Source organism: Chlorocebus sabaeus, chromosome 25, assembly GCF_047675955.1.
Source record: "Chlorocebus sabaeus isolate Y175 chromosome 25, mChlSab1.0.hap1, whole genome shotgun sequence".
Classification (NCBI taxonomy): Eukaryota; Metazoa; Chordata; class Mammalia; order Primates; family Cercopithecidae; genus Chlorocebus; species Chlorocebus sabaeus.
The window spans coordinates 33,103,026-33,127,639 of NC_132928.1; the positions used below are offsets into that span (position 1 = coordinate 33,103,026).

Genomic DNA, 24,614 nt, shown 5'->3' on the forward strand with positions numbered 1-24,614 from the left:
AACTTCTCAGATAGTTTAGGGAGATTGTATTGAGATGGTTTCATCAAAGAGTCTTATTTAAAACTGGCAGAATATGATCACCAGATTTTTAGATTACTGCTATCTTCTTTGACATATGCATGTATTTAAAAATAACATTTAGATTTCATATTATTTAATAAAATTATAGAAAATAAATTTATTATTTACTCATTTCTTTTTTTTTAATGAAATATAGATGTTTTAATCATTATTTATGAGACCAAATAAAACTTAAGGATCCTTTAGCAGGGGACTTGTGATTAAATGGTGAATATTATTATGGAGAAATGACATGAAGTCATTAAAAATGATGACATAGGCCTCATCTACTTTGACTAAAAATAATTACATTATGGAACAGCAGGTGTGGGAAAGCTCCCTTTATACCGTAAACAACGAAAAATTGAAATGTCACTAGAAAGCTCATTAATGAATTAAATTATGCTTGCTCAAACTATCTTCACTTAGTGAGTAAGCTTTTTTTTTTTTTTTTTAAATTATTATTATACTTTAAGTTCTAGGGTACCTGTGCATAGCGTGCAGGTTTGTTACATATGTATACTTGTGCCATGTTGCTGTGCTGCACCCATCAACTCGTCAGCACCCATCAATTCGTCCTTTACATCACGTGTAACTCCCAATGCAATCCCTCCCCCGCCCCCATGATAGGCCCCTGTGTGTGATGTTCCCCTTCCCGAGTCCAAGTGATCTCATTGTTCAGTTCCCACCTATGAGTGAGAATATGCGGTGCTTGGTTTTCTGTTCTTGTGATAGTTTGCTAAGAATGATGGTTTCCAGCTACATCCATGTCCCTACAAAGGACACAAACTCATCCTTTTTTATGGCTGCATAGTATTCCATGGTGTATATGTGCCACATTTTCTTAATCCAGTCTGTCACTGATGGACATTTGGGTTGATTGCAAGTCTTTGCTATTGTGAATAGTGCCACAATAAACATACGTGTGCATGTGTCTTTATAGCAGCATGATTTCTAATCCTTTGGGTATATACCCAGTAATGGGATGGCTGGGTCATATGGTACATCTAGTTCTAGATCCTTGAGGAATCGCCATACTGTTTTCCACAATGGTTGAACTAGTTTACAATCCCACCAACAGTGTAAAAGTGTTCCTATTTCTCCACATCCTCTCCAGCACCTGTTGTTTCCTGACTTTTTAATGATTGCCATTCTAACTGGTGTGAGATGGTATCTCATTGTGGTTTTGATTTGCATTTCTCTGATGGCCAGTGATGATGAGCATTTTTTCATGTGTCTGTGGGCTGTATGAATGTCTTCTTTTGATAACTGTCTGTTCATATCCTTTGCCCACTTTTTGATGGGGTTGTTTGTTTTTTTCTTGTAAATTTGTTTGAGTTCTTTGTAGGTTCTGGATATTAGACCTTTGTCAGATGAGTAGATTGCAAAAATTTTCTCCCATTCTGTAGGTTGCCTGTTCACTCTGATGGTAGTTTCTTTTGCTGTGCAGAAGCTCTTTAGTTTAATTAGATCCCATTTGTCAATTTTGGCTTTTGCTGCCGTTGCTTTTGGTGTTTTAGACATGAAGTCTTTGCCCATGCCTATGTCCTGAATGGTCCACCTAGGTTTTCCTCTAGGGTTTTTATGGTATTAGGTCTAACATTTAAGTCTCTAATCCATCTAGAATTAATTTTCGTATAAGGAGTAAGGAAAGGATCCAGTTTCAGCTTTCTACTTATGGCTAGCCAATTTTCCCAGCACCATTTATTAAATAGGGAATCCTTTCCCCATTTCTTGTTTCTCTCAGGTTTGTCAAAGATCAGATGGCTGTAGATGTGTGGTATTATTTCTGAGGACTCTATTCTGTTCCATTGGTCTATATCTCTGTTTTGGTACCAGTACCATGCTGTTTTGGTTACTGTAGCCTTGTAGTATAGTTTGAAGTCAGGTAGCGTGATGCCTCCAGCTTTGTTCTTTTGACTTAGGATTGTCTTGGAGATGCGGGCTCTTTTTTGGTTCCATATGAACTTTAAAGCAGTTTTTTCCAATTCTGTGAAGAAGCTCATTGGTAGCTTGATGGGGATGGCATTGAATCTATAAATAACCTTGGGAAGTATGGCCATTTTCACGATATTGATTCTCCCTATCCATGAGCATGGTATGTTCTTCCATTTGTTTGTGTCCTCTTTGATTTCACTGAGCAGTGGTTTGTAGTTCTCCTTGAAGAGGTCCTTTACATCCCTTGTAAGTTGGATTCCTAGGTATTTTATTCTCTTTGAAGCAATTGTGAATGGAAGTTCATTCATGATTTGGCTCTCTGTTTGTCTGTTACTGGTGTATAAGAATGCTTGTGATTTTTGCACATTAATTTTGTATCCTGAGATTTTGCTGAAGTTGCTTATCAGCTTACGGAGATTTTGGGCTGAGACAATGGGGTTTTCTAAATATACAATCATGTCATCTGCAAACAGGGACAATTTGACTTCTTCTTTTCCTAACTGAATCCCCTTGATTTCTTTCTCTTGCCTGATTGCCCTAGCCAGAACTTCCAACACTATGTTGAATAGGAGTGGTGAGAGAGAACATCCCTGTCTTGTGCCAGTTTTCAAAGGGAATTTTTCCAGTTTTTGCCCATTCAGTATGATATTGGCTGTGGGTTTGTCATAAATAGCTCTTATTATTTTGAGGTACGTTCCATCAATACCGAATTTATTGAGCGTTTTTAGCATGAAGGGCTGTTGAATTTTGTCAAAGGCCTTTTCTGCATCTATTGAGATAATCATGTGGTTCTTGTCTTTGGTTCTGTTTATATGCTGGATTATGTTTATTGATTTGCGAATGTTGAACCAGCCTTGCATCCCAGGGATGAAGCCCACTTGATCATGGTGGATAAGCTTTTTGATGTACTGCTGAATCCGATTTGCCAGTATTTTATTGAGGATTTTTGCATCGATGTTCATCAGGGATATTGGTCTAAAATTCTCTGTTTTTGTTGTGTCTCTGCCAGGCTTTGGTATCAGGATGATGTTGGCCTCATCAAATGAGTTAGGAAGGATTCCCTCTTTTTCTGTTGATTGGAATAGTTTCAGAAGGAATGGTACCAGCTCCTCCTTGTACCTCTGGTAGAATTCAGCTGTGAATCCATCTGGTCCTGGACTTTTTTTGGTTGGTAGGCTATTAATTATTGCCTCAATTTCAGAGCCCGCTATTGGTCTATTCAGGGATTCAACTTCTTCCTGGTTTAGTCTTGGAAGAGTGTAAGTGTCCAGGAAATTATCCATTTCTTCTAGATTTTCTAGTTTATTTGCGTAGCGGTGTTTATAGTGTTCTCTGATGGTAGTTTGTATTTCTGTGGGGTCGGTGGTGATATCCCCTTTATCATTTTTTATTGCGTCTATTTGATTCTTCTCTCTTTTCTTCTTTATTAGTCTTGCTAGTGGTCTGTCAATTTTGTTGATCTTTTCGAAAAACCAACTCCTGGATTCATTGATTTTTTGGAGGGTTTTTTGTGTCTCTATCTCCTTCAGTTCTGCTCTGATATTAGTTATTTCTTGCCTTCTGCTAGCTTTCGAATGTGTTTGCTCTTGCTTCTCTAGTTCTTTTAATTGTGATGTTAGGGTGTCAATTTTAGATCTTTCCTGCTTTCTCTTGTGGGCATTTAGTGTGATAAATTTCCCTCTACACACTGCTTTAAATATGTCCCAGAGATTCTGGTATGTTGTATCTTTGTTCTCATTGGTTTCAAAGAACATCTTTATTTCTGCCTTCATTTCGTTATGTACCCAGTAGTCATTCAGGAGCAGGTTGTTCAGTTTCCATGTAGTTGAGCGGTTTTGATTGAGTTTCTTAGTCCTGAGTTCTAGTTTGATTGCACTGTGGTCTGAGAGACAGTTTGTTATAATTTCTGTTCTTGTACATTTGCTGAGGAGTGCTTTACTTCCAATTATGTGGTCAATTTTGGAATAAGTGCGATGTGGTTCTGAGAAGAATGTATATTCTGTTGATTTGGGGTGGAGAGTTCTATAGATGTCTATTAGGTCTGCTTGCTGCAGAGATGAGTTCAATTCCTGGATATCCTTGTTAACTTTCTGTCTCGTTGATCTGTCTAATGTTGACAGTGGAGTGTTGAAGTCTCCCATTATTATTGTATGGGAGTCTAAGTCTCTTTGTAAGTCTCTAAGGACTTGCTTTATGAATCTGGGTGCTCTTGTATTTGGTACATATATATTTAGGATAGTTAGCTCTTCCTGTTGAATTGATCCCTTTACCATTATGTAATGGCCTTCTTTGTCTCTTTTGATCTTTGATGGTTTAAAGTCTGTTTTATCCGAGACTAGTATTGCAACCCCTGCTTTTTTTTGTTCTCCATTTGCTTGGTAAATCTTCCTCCATCCCTTTATTTTGAGCCTATGTACGTCTCTGCCTGTGAGATGGGTCTCCTGAATACAGCAGACTGATGGGTCTTGACTCTTTATCCAGTTTGCCAGTCTGTGTCTTTTAATTGGAGCATTTAGTCCATTTACATTTAAGGTTAATATTGTTTTGTGTGAACTTGATCCTGCCATTATGATATTAACTGGTTATTTTGCTCGTTAGTTGATGCAGTTTCTTCCTAGCCTAAATGGTCTTTACATTTTGGCATGTTTTTGCAATGGCTGGTACTGGTTGTTCCTTTCCATGTTTAGTGCTTCCTTCAGGGTCTCTTGTAAGGCAGGCCTAGTGGTGACAAAATCTCTAAGCATTTGCCTATCTGTAAAGGATTTTATTTCTCCTTCACTTATGAAACTTAGTTTGGCTGGATATGAACTTCTGGGTTGAAAATTCTTTTCTTTAAGAATGTTGAATATTGGTCCCCACTCTCTTCTGGCTTGTAGAGTTTCTGCTGAGAGATCTGCTGTTAGTCTGATGGGCTTCCCTTTGTGGGTAACCCGACCTTTCTCTCTGGCTGCCCTTAAGATTTTTTCCTTCATTTCAACTTTGGTGAATCTGGCAATTATGTGTCTTGGAGTTGCTCTTCTCGAGGAGTATCTTTGTGGCATTTGCTGTATTTCCTGGATTTCAATGTTGGCCTGCCCTACTAGGTTGGGGAAGTTCTCCTGGATGATATCCTGAAGAGTGTTTTCCAACTTGGTTCCATTTTCCCCCTCACTTTCAGGCACCCCAATCAGATGTAGATTTGGTCTGTTTACATAATCCCATACTTCTTGCAGGCTTTGTTCATTTCTTTTTCTTCTTTTTTCTTTTGGTTTCTCTTCTCGCTTCATTTCATTCATTTGATCCTCAATCGCGGATACTCTTTCTTCCAGTTGATTGAGTCGGTTACTGAAGCTTGTGCATTTGTCACGTATTTCTCGTGTCATGGTTTTCATCTCTTTAATTTCATTTATGACCTTCTCTGCATTAATTACTCTAGCCATCAATTCTTCCACTTTTTTTTCAAGATATTTAGTTTCTTTGTGCTGGGTAGGTAATTTCTCCTTTAGCTCTGAGAAGTTTGATGGACTGAAGCCTTCTTCTCTCATGTCGTCAGAGTCATTCTCTGTCCAGCTTTGATCCCTTGCTGGCGATGAGCTGCGCTCCTTTGCCGGGGGAGATGTGCTCTTATTTTTTGAATTTCCAGCTTTTCTGCCCTGCTTTTCCCGCATCTTTGTGGTTTTATCTGCCTCTGGTCTTTGATGATGGTGACATACTGATGGGGTTTTGGTGTAGGTGTCCTTCCTGTTTGATAATTTTCCTTCTAACAGTCAGGACCCCTCAGCTGTAGGTCTGTTGGAGATTGCTTGAGGTCCACTCCAGACCCTGTTTGCCTGGGTATCAGCAGCAGAGGCTGCAGAAGATAGAATATTGCTGAACAGCGAGTGTACCTGTCTGATTCTTGCTTTGGAAGCTTCCTCTCAGGGGTGTACTCCACCCTGTGAGGTGTGGGGTGTCAGACTGCCCCTAGTGGGGGATGTCTCCCAGTTAGGCTACTCAGGGGTCAGGGACCCACTTGAGCAGGCAGTCTGTCCCTTCTCAGATCTCAACCTCGGTGTTGGGAGATCCACTGCTGTCTTCAAAGCTGTCAGACGGAGTCGTTTGCGTCTGCAGAGGTTTCTGCTGCTTTTGTTTATCTGTGCCCTGTCCCCAGAGGTGGAGTCTACAGAGACAGGCAGGTTTCCTTGAGCTGCTGTGAGCTCCACCCAGTTCGAGCTTCCCAGCAGCTTTGTTTACCTACTTAATTCTCAGCAATGGCGGGCGCCCCTCCCGCAGCCTCGCTGCTGCCTTGCTGCGAGATTGCAAACTGCTGTGCTAGCAATGAGGGAGGTTCCGTGCGCTTCGGACCCTCCCGGCCAGGTGTGGGATATAATCTCCTGGTGTGCCCGCTTGCGCAGTATTGGGGTGGGAGTTACCCGATTTTCCAGGTGTTGTGTGTCTCAGTTCCCCTGACTAGGAAAAGGGATTCCAATCCCCCTTGTGCTTCCCAGGTGAGGCCATGCCTCGCCCTGCTTCACCTCTCGCTGGTCGGGCTTCAGCAGCTGACCAGCACCGAATGTTCGGCACTCCCTAGTGAGATGAACCCAGTACCTCAGTTGAAAATGCAGAAATCACCGGTCTTCTGTGTCGCTCTCGCTGGGAGTTGGAGACTGGAGCTGTTCCTATTCGGCCATCTTGCTCCGCCTCATAGTGAGTAAGCTTTAACAGTATTTCAGGAGAGTGATGCTATAATTGAGTTATTTATCAGACATTAGGATCAAGACTCTTGTGGTTTTAGGGGAATCTTTCAAGGTGGAAAACTGATTTAGAATGGTAAAAGTTCTTGACAAAGTGAGGGCTTTGAAGGAAATCTTAATGAGTAAGCTACTGTTTGATAAGTGATCTGTTTGTTCAGGTGAGCAGATTATTTATTATCTCCAATAAATTGATCTGTAGGCATTTTCTGAAGTAAATAATGAAGTTCTTTATTTTATTATATGCTTATTTTTCCCAAGTAACTGATTATTGTAGGAACCAAACACATCAAATTGAAATAGATGAACCAGTTTTTGTTTTTCCAATTATACCTTTATTTTAGGAACGTTTTGTATTATCAACACAGTATAAAAGTTATGAGTTGTCATTGCCCTGTTGTATGTTTCACATATATGCTATGTTTTTTAAATTTCTATAGCAATCCTGTTACATGGAAGTAATATCTGCATTTTACAGAGAATAATAGTTATCAGACCTGGTAATCAAATGCATATCCAAAGCTTGTGCTCATCGTCTTTAGCTCTTACACTATACTACAGAATAAACTAATTAACATACAAATGTTGTGGAAAACATATTTTCCCCAGAAAACCCATTTGTATTTTCGTTTTTATTAAGTGAAATTATATTTGTGACTGTTTTCCCTTCTTCCTTCAAATTCTGTCACTTTGACTTTACATGTATTCCACCTACTACAATTTGCCTATTAAAAGTTGTAGGTGTTACTTGAACTTAAGCAAGCGCACTACATACTAAGAGAAATCCTAAAGACATATATGTGTTCCAGTGAGTTGTGCCCATTATTGAATTGTGACTTCTCCGAGTTAAGTACAAAATGGAAGAGACAATTTGGAGGGTTGATTTAAAATTGTATGTTTTTGGTGGGAAGTGTTAAGTTAAAAAAAAAAAAAAAAAAGAAAGTGCTTCCTTCACTGCATACTAGTGTGTTCATGTAATTTCCAGTTTCATACAGATAACTCTCATTGGTGGAACATAGCCAGACTCTTTTTGACCTATTGGCTCCCTCTCCACAAATACATGTATTTCTCCTCATATTGGACTTTGCTATATTATTTAACTGTGCCATTCCTGGTAATCCTAGACTGTCAGATCTTTATATTTTCCTTCAAGATTTTACAGTGACTAGTGAAATATTCCCTTTTGAGTTAGAGATTACATGGTATTTTCTATACTCTTATGTATCGAGAAAAGGAGAAGAGGGTTTATGTGTTGTAGTTATGAAGAGTTTTGATTGGCAAGCTATTCGGTTTATTGTGGTTGTGGGTGCCTGTAGTCAGATTATAAGCTTTTAAGTAGTTTTGTGATTAACAGCTTTATATATCTATAATGTATGTAATCATACATATGTGTATGCTTGTTTACATATGTATATGAACTTATGTATGTATGTATATTACCTTTGGGGCCTTTTGTGTGTTCATAAATAATGGGAAGGAGTGGAGGTGGGGTAAGAAGATAAACTTGGAAATAATTTAGGAGTATCTGCTCTTTTTTTTTTTTTTTTTTCCTTTTCTGAGGTGGTAAGGATGTGTAATCCTTACCAAACATGATTTATTACAAGCCTAAATTCTGTATATTTTTCCTGCTCTTTATTATACACTTAATAGAATAAAAATGAATAAACCTTTCATTCTTTGCTTTTTTTTCCTTCTTTTCTTTTCTCTTTTTAATGGCTTGGCTCAGGCCTGCCCACCTCATACAGATGGTCAGGGGGCATGAAGAGATGGAATCTCTTTGCAATTTAAGAATGACAAAATATACCTTTATAATTATTCTGAATTTCTTTATCTTTTGTTTTCCATGCTTAGATTTAAATCAAATTGGGGTTGCTTGGATTTAATTATTTTAAATAAAATGGGGAAGTACAGAGAGTTGACCCAGCAAATGAACATTGAACATAGGGATGTGAGTTTTCTAACTGAAAAGAGAATACTTTTTTCCATTTAAAGAGTGCTTTAATAGAAAAGTACTCTTGGCTGATTTTGTAATGTGTTTTACCATGGAAACCACAAGACTATTTCCAGTTACCTGCAAGTTGTGATTACTAAGGGCTGATAAGGAGAGTCAATGCAGTTATTGAGGGGCTATCGATAATAATTCTAATAAAAGAAATTGATAGTTGTTATTTATCCCATTTTATTTCCTCATTACCATTACACCACATGACATTGTATATGTATATGTAACATATATAAACACATGCATATATGTGCGGATACATGTGTGTCTGTGTGTGTGTGTGTAGCTGAGTTCCCTTTCCAAAACTGACATTATTTTGAATTGTACTTTAAAAATGCAGACAATGCTACTAAATGTCATCAAAATTAATCTTTCCTTCCTTATAAGATGTTACTGACTATATGTGTTGAGTATGTTAGGCTTGAGTAATTAGGAAAATAATTAGACGGCAAAAAGAAGTTGGGAAATATCTTAGGGAAAATTGAACAACATTTAAATTACATTTCTCTGTGTACATAGAGCAGAGTTTGGATACCAGGTAGTAACTCATTGAAAGCACTTGAGCATGAACTATCTTTTTTTTTTTTTTTTTTTGAGATGGAGTCTCATTCTGTTACCTGGGCTGGAGTGCAGTGGTGCAATCTAAACTCACTGCAACCTCTGCCTCCAGGGTTCAAGCAATTCTCCTGCCTCAGATTCCTGAGTCTGGGACTACAGGCACCCACCACGACGCCCAGCTAGTTTTTTATATTTTAGTAGAGACAAGGTTTCACCGTGTTGCCCAGGCTGGTCTCAAACTCCTGAGCTCAGACAATGTGCTTGCCTCGGCCTCCCAAAGTGCTGGCATTACAAGAGTGAGCCACCACGCCTGACCCAAAACTACCTTTTTAAAATGAAAAATGGATAGGAGGCTTACTTATTTATTTTTTACAAGCCTTCATTTTTATTTTAATTTTTATAGATTTAGGGGGAACAAGTGCAGTTTTCTTGCATGGGTATATTGTGTAGTGGTGAAATCTGGGCTTTTTGTGTACCCGTCATCTGAATAGTGAACATTGTACCCATTAGATAATTTTTCAGCCATTACCTCCATCCCACCTTCCCACCTTTCAAAGTCTTCGATTTCTGGTTTTTCATTCTGTATGTCCATGTGTACCTATTGTTTAGCTCCCAGTTATAAGTGAGGATATGCAATATTTGACATTCTGTTTTTAGGTTATTTTGCTTAGAATAATGGCCTACAGTTCCATTCATGTTGCTGAAAAAGATATTACTTCATTCTTTTTTTTTTATATCCAAGTAGTATTCCATTGTGTTTGTATATGTGTTTGTGTGTGTATCTATATCTACCCCACATTTTCTTTATCCAATCATCCATTAAGTGGACACTTAGACTGCTTTGCTATTGGTAGTAGTGCTGCAATAAACATACAAGTATTTGTATCTTTTTGATATAATGAATGACTTCTTTCCCTTTGGGTACACACCCAGGAATTGGATTGCTGGATTGGATGGTAGTTTGATTTTCAGTTCTTCGCAAAATCTCCATACTGCTTACCACAGAGATTGTACTAACTTACATTCCTGCCAGTGGTGTTGTGCCCCCTTTTCTCTGCAAACTTTTCAATGTCTGTTGTTTTTTGACTTTTTATAGTACCCATTCATACTGGTGTAAGGTGGGATCTCATTGTGACTTTACTTTGCACTTCTCTGATGATTAGCATTGTTGAGCATGGTTGCATATGTTTGTGGCTGCATACGTTTGTATGCCTTCTTTTTAAAAATGTCTGTTCATATCCTTTCCACACCTTTTAAAGAGTTCATATTTTTTTCTCGCTGGGTTGTTTGAGTTCCTTGTAGATTCTGGATATTAGCCCTTTGTTGGATGCACAGTTTGCAAATATTTTTTGGCATTCTGCATATTATCTGTTTACTCTGTTTGTTTCCTTTGATGTACAGAAGAATTTTCATTTAATTAATTTCTATTTGTCTATTTTTGTTTAGTTGTGTTTGACAGACTTTCATTCATTGGTTATCAGAAATTAAGTATGAATATTTGGAAATGGATGGGAATCTGGTTTAGAGTCAATAATCACAGGGCAGACCTTAACAAACATGTCCCACTATTTATGGGTATAGCCCAGTATTTATGGGTGGATATGTTGTTTACAATGTTCTTTTATAATATTTTACAAATGCTCTAGAATTCTACTACTAATAGTGTCAACTTGATAAGAAGGCAAGAAGCAAAAATAGAATGGAAAGACCGATGTTCCAACTCTGTCCTAATCCTAGCTGTATGAATTTGAATTTGGGCCAGTCACTAAAATTATGTGAATCAACCTTTTTTTTTTTTTTTTTCATGGAGTCTCACTCTATCACCCAGGCTAGAGTGCAGTTGTACAATCTCGGCTCACTGCAATCTCCACCTCCCAGGTTCAAGTGATTCTTCTGCCTCAGCCTCCCAAGTAGCCGGGATTACAGGCATGCACCACCACACCCAGCTAATTTTTGTGTTTTTAGTAGAGTTGGGGTTTCACCGTTTTAGCCAGGCTGGTCTAGAACTCCTGACCTCGGGTGATCCACCCGCCTCGGCCTCCCAAAGTTCTGTTATTACAGGCGTGAGCTACCACGTCCGGCCCAAAGTTTCTTTTTCTATAAAGTTGATATCTACGCTACTCAAGTAAAAATCAAATAAATTAATAACTGTATACTTTATAAACATTTATTGAAATCATAGACAGCTAAAGATACAAATAAATAAACAAATATAAATTCATAAGCTATTTACAAAATCTGTGGGGAAATGACATTAATCATAAGGAAGATTAAGTTGGAATAAGAAAGAGTTCCCAAGGATTCACCTCACCATAAACCCAAGTTTTGCAACGTCAGATGTTATAAGGAAGAAAAGTAAGATGAGGCCGGGCGCGGTGGCTCACGCCTGTAATCCCAGCACTTTGGGAGGCTGAGGTGGGTGGATCACAAGGTCAGGAGATCGAGACCATCCTGGCTAACATGGTAAAACCCCGTCTCTACTAAAAAAAAAAAAAAAAAAAAATTACACGCCTCCTGTAGTCCCAGCTACTCAGGAGGCTAAGGCAGGAGGATGGCGTGAACCCAGGAGGTGGAGCTAGAAGTGAGCAGAGATTGCACCACTGCACTCCAGCCTGGGCAACAGAGTGAGACTCTTTCAAAAAAAAAAAAAAAAGTAAGACGATTTTCTCTCTCCCACCATACTATTGGTTCAGAGTCCTCATGGTTTGTAACAAAGAAAAAATTGGCTACCACACTATACCTTCATTCAGGAATTTATCTCTAAATCTTTAATGTCCAATAGGTCCTAACTAATATGTGGGATGCAAATGATATAAGCGTGGACAAAACTCAGTATGGCCCTTGCCCTCATGGAGTTTACATTCTAATGAATTAACATGGTGTGACTGAGAACTGGTACCGTCACCATTATAGAAAATGACTGTATTCGGATTGCCACAATGAAGCACCACAAACTTAGTGCTTGAAAACAACAGAAGTCGATTGACTGACAGTAATGGAGACCAGAAATTTGAACATACGGTGTAGGCAGGGTCATGCTCTTTACTAAGGCTCTAGGAGAGGATCTTTCCTTGCCTTTTCTAGGTTCTAGTAGTCCCAGGTGTTCTTTGAGTTTTGAAAGTATAACTCAATCTCTGCCTTTGTCTTCATATGAACATCTTCCTTCTGCATATGTGTCTGTGTGAAAGTTTTTCTTTTCTTTTTTTTTTTGAGACGGAGTCTTGCTCTGTCGCCCAGGCTGGAGTGCAGTGGCCAGATCTCGGCTCACTGCAAGCTCCGCCTCCCGGGTTCACGCCATTCTCCTGCCTCAGCCTCCAGAGTAGCTGGGACTACAGGCGCCCGCCACCTCGCCCGGCTAGTTTTTTGTAATTTTTAGTAGAGACGGGGTTTCACCGTGTTAGCCAGGATGGTCTCGATCTCCTGACCTCGTGATCCACCCGTCTCCACCTCCCAAAGTGCTGGGATTACAGGCTTGAGCCACCGCGCCCGGCCAGTTTTTCTTTTCTTATAAAGACACCTGTCATATTCGATTTAGTGTTCATCCTATTATAGTATACTCTCATATTAATTTAACTAACTATGTCTGCAATGACCTCATTCCCAAATAAGTTCGAATTCTGAAGTCGTGAGAGCTAGGACTTTTTTTTTTTTTTTTTAGGGGGACATAATTCATCCCATCACAATGACCTTAGAGAAAATAGGATTAAACTTAGAATAATGTGGTACATTTGTAAAGGTATAATTTTTATTTTTGTTAGTAGTGAAAACAGAGTGAGGGAACCTTGGCAGTATACTTTCTCTTTACTGATCAAAGTCAGATCACCAGACATGGAATTAACGGGATGCCACAATATAGAAGCACAGAAATAACTCCAGGTGAAAAGTTCTTAGACATGGTAGTTGTACTGGGAGCTATGTATATTAACTCGCCATTCAGATGTACATTTTCCAAAGGACAACGAACATCAAATAAATAGAGAACAGGACTTCTGTGCATCCATTGAATCTGCCTGCTGAGACCAGAAGGTCGAGGCAGAAAATCCCTTGTTTGAGATGAGTACAGTAATAAAAATCTCATATATGACTCCATGACCAATACTGCAGAATCAGAAAGAAAGAGGAGGGAAATAGCAAGTACCAAGTAGATACAGAGGAAGAACCTTCCTCTGATAATGATCTATATCTACTATAAGATTTAAAAAGACTATCCACAAAAGTTTGACATCCTGAATAGATGTCAAGGCATTAGCACTAGAAAAAAGCAAACTAGTGTTTCTGAAAGAATGGTGCATTGACAACCTGGATCAGAATTATTTTTCTTGTTATTAAAATGATGAGGCCTACTTTAAATTTACTAAAGAAGAATTTTAAGATTGAATCAGGGAAATTGCATTTTAACAAGACTCCTGGGGAATTTTACATTGAATTCAAGTACCAGAACAAAATAATGAAAGGAAAATGAAAAAAAAGTATCAAATTAAAATCAACATTAAGGTAGTTGATATCATTAGGAAAAATTGATGACAGTTGCAAAAAACATCTCTGCAATATCTAAATTGTTTCAGACTATAGAAAAATCTGGAGTTTTTCAATTCACATTAGAAGATACTAGAATAATCTAAAAAAGACATCACACCATTATGACTTTAGAAGAAAAACTGCTGAAAAAGTATAGGAAAATGAATCCAGCAGCAAATTACCTGAATAGTTTACCATCACAAAAACAACTTATTCCAAGATAGACAAAAACAATTGCATCATAGAAAAGCTGTTGAAATAATTCATCAAATCAGTACATGAAAAGAAAAGCAACAATATACTATTAACTTGATAGATTCAATACAGGTTTTTTATAACAATCAATGCCCATCCATTACTGATATAATTTTTAGTAAAGTGTAAATATTTAAGCAATCCCAAGTTCAACAAAATACAATTGTTCCTCAGTAATCATGGGGATTGGTTCCAAGACTTCTGTGAATACAAAAATCCACAGTGCTTAAGTACCTCATATAAAATAGCATAAGATTTGCATAATAATCTATGCACATCCTCCGGTATAATTTAAATTATCTCTAGATTACTTATAATACCTGTATATAGTTGCTATACTGTATTGCATAAGGAATAATGACAAGAAAAACAAGTCTGTATCATTAGGAAAATTAGGGGGGGAAATAGCACTTAGTAGTACCTAAGTAGTACTAAATACTGAATAAAATATAAAAGTTGTGTAAATAGTTGTTATACTCTATTGCCTAGCGAATAATGACAGGAAAAACAAGTCTGTACATGTTCAGTACAGATGTTGTTCTTGGTTTTTCCCAAATATTTCCCATCCTCAACTGGTTGAATACATGGATGTGGAACTTAATGGATACAAAGGGCCAAGGGTAATTAATTACTGCTAAAACACTAGAGGCATCGTCTTATAAGAAAGGGACACCACAATTATTTGACTTTTTTTTTTTTCCCCCAAAAGTGCTAGTCAATATAGTAAGGCATAAACAATGAACTATAAATATGGTAGTTCCTCAAATAATGCCATTTCATTCAACATTGTTTTGTTATAACATTGTTGAGAGAAAAATCTATTCCTGGTTGGGGTGGTGACTGTCTGTGTGGAGTTTGCACATTCTGTCCATGTCTGCGTGGGTTTTCTTCAGTTACTGCAGTTTCCTCCCATGTGCCAAACATATGCAAGTTAGGTGAATTAGCGTGTCTAAATGATCCTAGCATGAATGTTGATGTTTGAGTGTGTCTTGCAATGTGATGATGTCCTGTCCAGATGGCGTCCTGCCTGGCTCCTTGAGCTGCTAGGATGGGCTCTGGCCACCTACCACCCTGAACTGGAACAAGTGGGTAAATAACCTTGCTTGTTTTCATTAATCTTTCTTGAATGTATGTATAGTTCATATTTATTTCAACCTTTAATATAAAAAGTATTTGGGTCTTTATTTAGAAGTTTGGTGACATTTTTGTGTCCAGTAGAAACTTAACTGTTGTTTACATCAGTTACTCGATGGTAAAATTGGATTTGTTATCTATCATTTCTCTGAAACTCACAAAGAAGCTATGGATGACATTAAGTGAGGTCTTAAAGAACATATCCATGACTGTCTGTCTAGCAAACCCAAGTAATAAATGTGAAAAAAATCACATGTAAGAGAGATCAACAAGGTAGCCATTTCCAATATCAAAACCAAAAAGTTAAAAGATTGGAACAAAACAGTTTTAAAAAGTAACTAAAATTATCAAATAGCCAGGAATAAGTGTCACAAAGAATATGTAAGATCTACCCAAATAAAATGTTGTTGATCAACATAAAAATAACTATTAAATAGGGAGAACATATTTCAATAGAAGATACCACCTAGCAATGATTGGAATTCCAGTATCTTTTTAAATCAAATACAATTGTTATTATTGTATTTGAAGAAATGTTACAAAATTACCTTAAATTTTAGCTTTTGTATAAACCTTTGAGCAGATTTGTCCTAATTCAAAACTCTATGGTTCTGGGGAAGGTCCAGAAAGAGTACACTAACTTAGTGTAAGAAGAGTACACTAAAGAGTACACTAACAGAGTCTACTAGATGTAAGTAAATTCAGATAAAGTTAGATGGAGGTAGGGAGGTCAGAAGAAAAGAAGGAAGAGAGGGAGGCAAGATTAAAGGAAGGAAAGGAGGGAGGAAGGAATGGAGGGAGGAGATGAAACAGTGTTTAAACTTGAAAAAGGAAGCAGTGAGATTTTATTTAAAACCAGTTAAAATCCTGAAAAACATTGGGAAGGGTAAACACTAAACTCTGAACTAAATATCTGGGTGCTAAAAAACTGTTTGGTGCTGAGGAAGGTCTCAAAAGTATATGCTATCGCTAACATGCCTTGCTGCTGGAAAGAGCAATTTAATACATTAAATCAATTTTTTTTTAAAAAAACTCTCCTTTATACCATAACCAGTAAGCCTAAAGGACATTTTTTTGTGTGCCCAAAATAAGTCATGTATCAAAAAACATTTTGCTTGCCTTTTGGCTTTAAAAAAAGTTGTATAATTTCATGTTTTAATATAATCCATGTTTTTCAATGATTATATTGACTCAGATCGCCAGACTCATTAAGAGTTTTACTTCACATAATTTGATAATTAGATTGGGATTAGGAAATTATTTAATGAGAGACTTCACACCATGCAAAATTGCCTTTGCTCTCAGGAAAGAGAAAGCCAGTGGCTTGCAAGCTGTTGTCCAGCCTTTGGCACATTTATAGGTATTGGAGAGCTCTCCACACTGATGGCCGTTGCAAAGTTGGATAATTCTCATTCATAATTTGTGTATTTATCTATTATTAGTTCTATTTAATAGAGAATCACATTATGTGTTATTCCATTTTAATAATGTTGGTCACTGAAATATTTAAAGACAACTGTGACTCCTAACTCTTCATAATTATGAATTCTTTCTAGTTTCTTCAACCTTTCCACATGTGATATGTTTTCCAGATTCCTCATTATTTTAGTTAAGGTTGTAGATGACCTCATTTTAGTTAAAAAATGCTCCTCTCTGCCTGTAATCCCAGCACTTTGGGAGGCTGAGGCAGGCGGATCATGAGGTAAGGAGGTCAAGACCATCCCGACTAACAAGGTGAAACCCCGTCTCTACTAAAAATACAAAAAAAAAAAAAAAAAAACAATAAAAATAAAAATAAAAATAAAAAATTAGCCGAGCATGGTGGCGGGTGCCTGTAGTCCCAGCTACTCGGGAGGCTGAGGCAGGAGAATGGCGTGAACCCGGGAGGCGGAGCTTGCAGTGAGCCGAGATTGCATCACTGCACTCCAGCCTGGGCAACAGAGCAAGACTCCATCTCAAAAACAACAACAACAACAACAACAACAAAAATGGCTCCTCTATTACATACCCAGTACTGAACTCCAATAGTATCTGAAAAATGGAATCATTCTTATAAATTTGGTAATTCTAGGAAGCAAATCTGCATGGCCTTTGCTGAATTATTTGTGTAATAGCTGTATGTCCTCTCAAATTTGCTTACGTAGCCATAACAAATTTCAACTAATTTAGCTTTATGTCACTATTTACAGTTACTATATTTAAAATGAACTGACTTTTCATTTGATAAACAAGGGAAACAGATCCAATAATGCATTTCCAAGACACCGATGAAGTTTTGTTTCTGTGTATGTGTGCATGGGCTTTTGTAGCATGTGTATTTATGTAGATTTGCAGATGGAAATGTTCTGCTAAAAGATATCATTGCCATTTTAGTGGCTTCTTTAGAAGTTCTTCTTCAACTTCTAGTCTGGAGAAGTTATCGACTAAAGAGAATCTTGCTTACTTTAAAACAATTTTATTTAATGTATAAGGTGAAGAAAAAACAAAGTAAGTGAGAATATGATAACAAGGAAATAAAAATAGAAATGTATTCTTTAGAGAGAAGATATAAAAGAACATTCAAGTATTTTAGAAGATACAACACATACGACTCGATTGGTAATTAATTTTAAAAATGCCCTGTTGAGGGGAACATCACACAACTGGAGCCTGGGGAAGGGATAGCATTACGAGAAATACCTAATGTAGATGACGGGTCGATGGATGCAGCAAACCATACACATGGCACGTGTATACCTGTGTAATAAACCTGCACGTCCTGCACATGTATCCCAGAACTTAAAGTATAATGATTTTTTTTAAATGCCCTGTTGCTTTTGTAACACAAGAAACTGCTTTTAAACTATTCATGGTTTTCCTTGAATAAGCAGGGTAATAGAGAGTTTATAAGATAATATAATAGTGAAATATTTCTGAAATGCATGAGCAGCTCTGTAATGTCAGTTGTTTTTTTTTCTGCTAGTTTTCTCTAAGGTATCTACTCTTGCAAAAAACAAAACCAAAAATGTCACCCCCCAAAAGATGACCCCCAAACCTTATCTGGCTTACATGAATTACAATTTCAAAATGTTACCATATTAGGAAAGATGAAATTAGATATTTGTTTTTTGTGTAAACAATAAAATCCATTCTTAGCTGTTTTTGAAATTCTAACTCATAATAAATATATTTGAGACTGATTAAGGAAATTGAGTATTATTTATAAGTTACCTTGCACTGAACAAGATTTCTCTTTTCACTTAGTATTTTGAAAGTATTAATTATGCCTTATCAAAGGAAGACTGCTAGAATTTAGAGTATTTATTAAAGTAATGTTATTATTTTAGACTGTTGATATTTTTGTATAGTGGATCAAATATGTAATATGCAGTCTATTAATTTAGTTGTTTGTTTTATAATCTCTGTGGTAACTTTAACAATTCTATTTGCCACTACTACTTCTTGGTTGATCCACAAGTAAGAAGGTAAAGTGTTATAGAGTATGGTGTTCTAAATAAGCTCTAGATGTAGTGAGGAATTGATTATTCGGCCCTGCCTTTTAAAATTCTGAATAAGTAGATCTGGCGTGGTGGTACCCAAACTGAATTTTTCAAGCATCAGCTAATTCTTACATAGGGAAAAAAATGGGGAAAGCACTGACTCAAAACCCTTTCAAAGACACATATTAAAGACTTTTGCATTATTGCTGTTTTGAATAATCCATACCACTCACTATATTCATTAATACAAATAATTGAATTGACTGTGTATAATATTTAAAATGATTACATCTTTAAAAGTAGAAAGTAACTGCTCCTCTCTAAATCAATACTTTACTCAGTTCTCATTTTCCATGGCAGGGAATTTACTAAAATATATAATGCATTAAATCAAATAATTTATTTTAAAAATATATTATTCTTTAAGTTAATTAGAGAACTATGGATCAATTTATATTTGCTGCTTTTCATGAAAATAAATATATGATTGCTTACATACATTTACATGTTTTTATTTTCTGTTTGCAGAGTACAAGTTGAATTCTATATGAATGAAAATACATTTAAAGAAAGACTAAAATTATTTTTCATAAAAAACCAGAGATCAAGTAAGTTATTCATTTCATTCCCCCTCTCTGTTTGTGCATATATTTACTTCAAAATATTTCAACTGTGTAATCTTTTGCAAAATACTTTCTAGATACAGGAATAAAATTGGTTTTTTTTTCCAGCAGGTGGTAACATTTTAGAAAAATATAGACACTACATATAGTGATATTAATGCCTCTTGGACATCTTCAATTCTCCAAATTCCGTGTCAATAAGTAGACCTCTGAGTAGACTATCTGGATTAGTAGAAACATTGAGGAAAATAATTTAAATGAGGGTCCCTCCATTTTAACTCTAAATATTGTAGTTTCAAAAAGCTCTGGCAGACCACAATGGGAAACAATTGTCTGATTTAGAGAAGGGAACGTTTAATATTTCCTAATCATTCCAAATAATAAGAAACATCTAGATTGCACTGAAATATACAGATTCCTATCTTTCTTAGCCTGGAGATTTTGAGCCAGGAAGTGTAGAGTAGATCTCAGAGTTTAACATCCCAGTGATTCTTATCATCATACAAATGTAAGAAAGTAACAAAGTAGAACTTCAAGAATACAAAATTGGCATAGTCACTGTCCTCCTGAGCCTATTCAATGTTAGGAGTGCCTCTGATACTTGTTGCTTCCCAAAATACCATATATGTTTAAAAAGTCATATGTAATAAGCCAATATGCAATTTTTTTCATGGTCATTGCTTAAAATATCACAAGGAATGGAAAGGCCTGCATTAGTCGGTGTAGACGTTAAGCTCTGTGAATTTGGCCACGAAATCCTCCTGTCAAAATTAAGTTGTGCCTCTGTAGGTAGGATTCAAAGAGAGAAGCTTGACTTGTGGGAAGCTATCCAAATACTGATGATGGAGAATATTTCAATATTTAAGTCATACTGCTCAGATAGTCTTAATGACAGACTGGCCTCAAGGTTGAGACTGTTAGTAACTAACGCTTTTCTAACATGATTGTTCAGAATATCCAAGGAAGCCCCATAAATAGATATTACCTAAAGGGGTCACATCATCTGAATAGTTTCCCTTATTTCCTCACTAAGAGTCCTATCTTTCCAGGCCAAAAAAGGTGGATGCATTGTTTGAACCCTTCACTCATAGTCAACTGCAACTAAGCAGTTATAAGGAGGCCCATTTCTATAAAACCAGCACAATTTCATTAATAATTTGAAAGATTTTATAAGGAAGTGAATCCATAAAATGTATTCAACATTTTAATTGGAAAACCTAGGAAAAACTTCACAATTGATAAGCATTGACCTTTTAACTGGTAAGAAATGTTACCGCAAGCACACTCACAACGGCAGAGTAGTACAAAAAAAGTGACATTTCATTTCTAGATTTTATTAAGTAATAATTATAAGGAAGTTTTTATCAAAATTTTACTCATAATGCATGAATCAGATATCACAGGTAATTACAGGAAAGATAATGCTCATATTAATCAGACTATATGCATATTTTGCTTAATCTTAAATACTCTTCTTCATCATCATTGAATATTACAGGCTGCATAATTGTGACCTACACAGTTTAGAAGATACATACATGGCAGTTTTAATCCCCACAAAAGTTTGAGATTTCATGGGTATTTTAAATAGTTAAAAATAGAATTTAATTTATTGAACTTCAAATGTATGTGTGTGTGAGAGAGATGGAGAGATTGTGCGTATTTCTCAGTGTATGCTATTAAGATTTCTCTATACTTACTTAATATGTATTATTATATAATGAATAAATAATATATAATTATATAATTGGTATGTATTATAATTATATAGTTAATATTAAATATACAACATAGAACTATACAAATATAATTAATTTCTTTATAATCACATCTACAAGATTCTGTGAAGGTATAAATTTTATAACTCGGCTTGTGAATTTGTAAGCAGCTAGATTTTCTAGCCAGTTAAGCTTTATCCCAAAATTTACAGATATATAAAATGCTTAAACTTATAAACATACTTTAATCAACCTTGATTGGACATACATTTTGTGGCTTCTGAATGTTCAAATCTAGATTTAGTCTTGGTATAAAATATGCACTCTCATTTGCAGTTCAAGTATTCTGTCAAACTCACTTTTTGTTTCAATATTCAGGTAATTAAAATTCAGCCACCAAGAACTTCAGAGAGTATAGATAATTATAGTAGTGTAGCTTCTAAATACAATTTAAGTGTTGTATTTATAGTTGATATTTTTGACAATTCTTTTTAGTCTTTTGTGAACTAAGTTCAAATGAAAATAAAACTTTTATTGTTTGTTTAAAGGTCTAAGGATACGCCTGTTCAATTTTTCTCTCAAATTACTAAGCTGCTTATTATACATAATCCGAGTACTACTAGAAAACCCTTCACAAGGAAATGAATGGTAAGGTACCTTTTCCTGACCTTCAGCAATATTATTTTGATTATTTTGAGTTGTATCACATTTTAAATTTAAAGCATGTTGTGTAGAGCTTCATTTTAAAGGATGTTTTAGATGTTTGTCATAAATAAAATTGATCTGATTTACAGGCACTTCATAATTCTTGTAGGTTCTTGGTAGGTATCTTTTATTATTTTTCTGTTTGATGCTAATATGGGACTGTTAGGCATAAAATTTTATTGCTAGCCAAAGTGCATGAAGTAGTTTTTGTTTTAAAATGAGTGACTCTCTTTAAAGACCCGAATGCCTTTCTGTTCTTGATTTTCAGATACTCCCAAAAGGTTTACTCTACTGCATGCCAGTTTTATATTTTCATAATAATAAGTAGTTATTAACCTTCAATGGAAACACTCCATCATATATTGGGAAGGAAAACTATCTCAAGACTCAGTTTTATCCTGTGCAGTTCTTTATCTTATTTGAGTTAAATGACACTGATGTATTAACTTGACTTATTTTGTGCTCATAATCGTGTTGCTCTTATTAAATTATATTTCTAGTCATTTGTGGATTTTCGTTTTTAGGCTCTGCCTTTTGCTGGAAACAGTAGGGAAAGGTATTGGTGTGTAATTGTATGCATAATATTTATCTCATCATCATCCTGTACCCTTGTCCAGCCTACTAAATATACGATGATTTTCAAAGTTGAAAACTTAAATTTGATGACTAACATCTGTACAATTATTTCTTCATGTGCAAGTCTGCCTTAAGAAAATTAAAAAAAGGAAAGATAAAAGTAAAATGAAAGTGAGCTCAGAATCTGCATCTAAATGAATTGGTTACCCCTCAGCTTGTCTAGGTAGTAAAATGATTCTGTATTTGTTGAAAGGTTTGTATGTATTTAAAGGTGTCTATATTTATTTAATGTTAAAGATTAATAAGTGAGCTTTTATTTAAAAAGCTGTGATAATTCTTTATAAAACTAATGAAATATAATTATGAGTATTTCACTGTATCTTTATTACTTAGCTTGTACCAGTCACATTGCTATTAGCAAATATATAGAGATGCACAGAAACATTCAGTATCCTTAGGGAACTTTTAATCTGTGAAAAAATTGTTTATTTTGGAGTTCCTGCTATTTCTGTCATTAGACTAGTTTTCTTATATGTGGTTTTTTTTTCAGTATATACTTCATCTTATTATTCTCACCTTATATATGAAGAAACAGAGGTTTTCTCATATTTGCCACTCTGCTTTGAGACCCTCAGGACTACTTATTATGCTTTTTATCTCTGTGTAACTCAGTGACCACAGGAAACCAGTGTGTTCCCATTCCCTCAAATTCCAACTGCATATTTAACTTTCCTACTTTGATGTCCAGACATTTCAGGCTCAATGTATTCCAATTAGCTTTTTCAGTGCTCTTCCACATCTCAGTGATTGAAAACTCTATCCTTCCCCCAAACCCTGCTGTACTCACAGCCTTCCACATTTTAGCTGATAACAATTACATTCTAGAAGTTGCTTGTACCAAAAGCTTTAGAGTCATTTCTTTACTTTTCTGCAGCATATACAAATGCCTTAGAAAATTCTATCATTTCTACTTTTAAGATAAACCTGGCACACAATCACTTCTCAATGCTACCATGTTTGTACAAGCTACCTTCTCACACCTGGAGTGCTGCAATAGCCTCCTAATTAATTACTCCTGCTAATTCTGCCTTTGTTCCCTTTTGATAGATTCTTAGTGTAGAAGCTATTTGTGTAAAATATAAGTCACATCTTGATACGACTCTGCTCTGCTCTGAGTGCCAAAGTACTTACGACGGCCTTATAACTTCACCACCCACTACTCATCCCACACCCATTCTGCTCCAGCCACATTGGCCCCTCTCTGTTCCTCGATCATACCAGACACACCCAGCTCAGGTCCTTCATAAGGGCATTTCTTTGTGTCCAGGATTCTCTTCCTTCAGATAACATAAGGTGCACTTCCTCAGATAATATGAAGCTTCCTACTTAAAATTGTAATCTCCTCATAAGACTCCCTTAATACCGTTCTTCTTTTACTTTTTTTTCTTTAGATCCTGTTTCTCTTTTACATATTCTACCTAATATTACTCTTTTATTTGTTTTCTGTGGTATTCCATGAATACTAGAGAGGATATTCCAGGACAGCAGGGATCATTGCCTGAATCCCCAGAGCCTGGCACAAAGTGGGAAACAATAGTCATTTGTTAAATGAATGAATGGATACATGAGTAAAAGAAGTTCCTTAGTAATCTAACTTTTTTTTTTTTTTTTTTTTTTGAGACGGAGTCTCGCTCTGTCGCCCGGGCTGGAGTGCAGTGGCCGGATCTCAGCTCACTGCAAGCTCCGCCTCCCGGGTTTACGCCATTCTCCTGCCTCAGCCTCCCGAGTAACTGGGACTACAGGCGCCCGCCACCTCGCCCGGCTAATTTTTTGTATTTTTTAGTAGAGACGGGGTTTCACCGTGTTAGCCAGGATGGTCTCGATTTCCTGACCTGGTGATCCGCCCGTCTCGGCCTCCCAAAGTGCTGGGATTAGTAATCTAACTTTTGCCTACTCCACCTCACCAGCCCCTTACTCCAGCTGTGCTGAACTACTTGAAGTGCTTATACACCCTTCAGTCTCCCTTCCTCTGGGCTTTTGAACATTCTTCTCCTTCTTCTGGGAAATTAGGTTTCCTGCTTCTCACAACCCACACATTTTTGACTTGCTTCTGGCTTCCAGGGCCTTCAGGAAAACAACTTTTTGGATAACAGTTAATCCAAAATCCTTATGGGTACTGTGCCCTGTAGCTCAGTTCCACTCTGGCTTAGGAGTGTCTTCTGGGTACTCTCCCACATACTTCTCTCACAACAGCCAAAGCATTGCCCTTGATATTGCCATTCACTTATCAGTCCTTTCTATGTGCTCACCAAGGGCAAGAACCATGCCATGTTTTCCTC

The 24,614-nt window shown here is 36.5% G+C and overlaps 1 protein-coding gene across 7 annotated transcripts in view; it reads left to right on the forward strand.

The window, feature by feature from the left end:
• The window catches only part of KCNT2 (potassium sodium-activated channel subfamily T member 2), a 410,159-nt gene that overhangs the window by 110,355 nt on the left and 275,190 nt on the right, over positions 1–24,614 (forward strand). For all 7 annotated transcript variants that reach the window (XM_037985779.2, XM_037985780.2, XM_037985781.2 and 4 more), the window contains exons 2-3: positions 19,182–19,261; positions 21,543–21,642. In XM_037985779.2, coding sequence (XP_037841707.1) covers positions 19,182–19,261; positions 21,543–21,642 — 180 coding nt within the window. The remainder of the gene's footprint in view (positions 1–19,181; positions 19,262–21,542; positions 21,643–24,614) is intronic.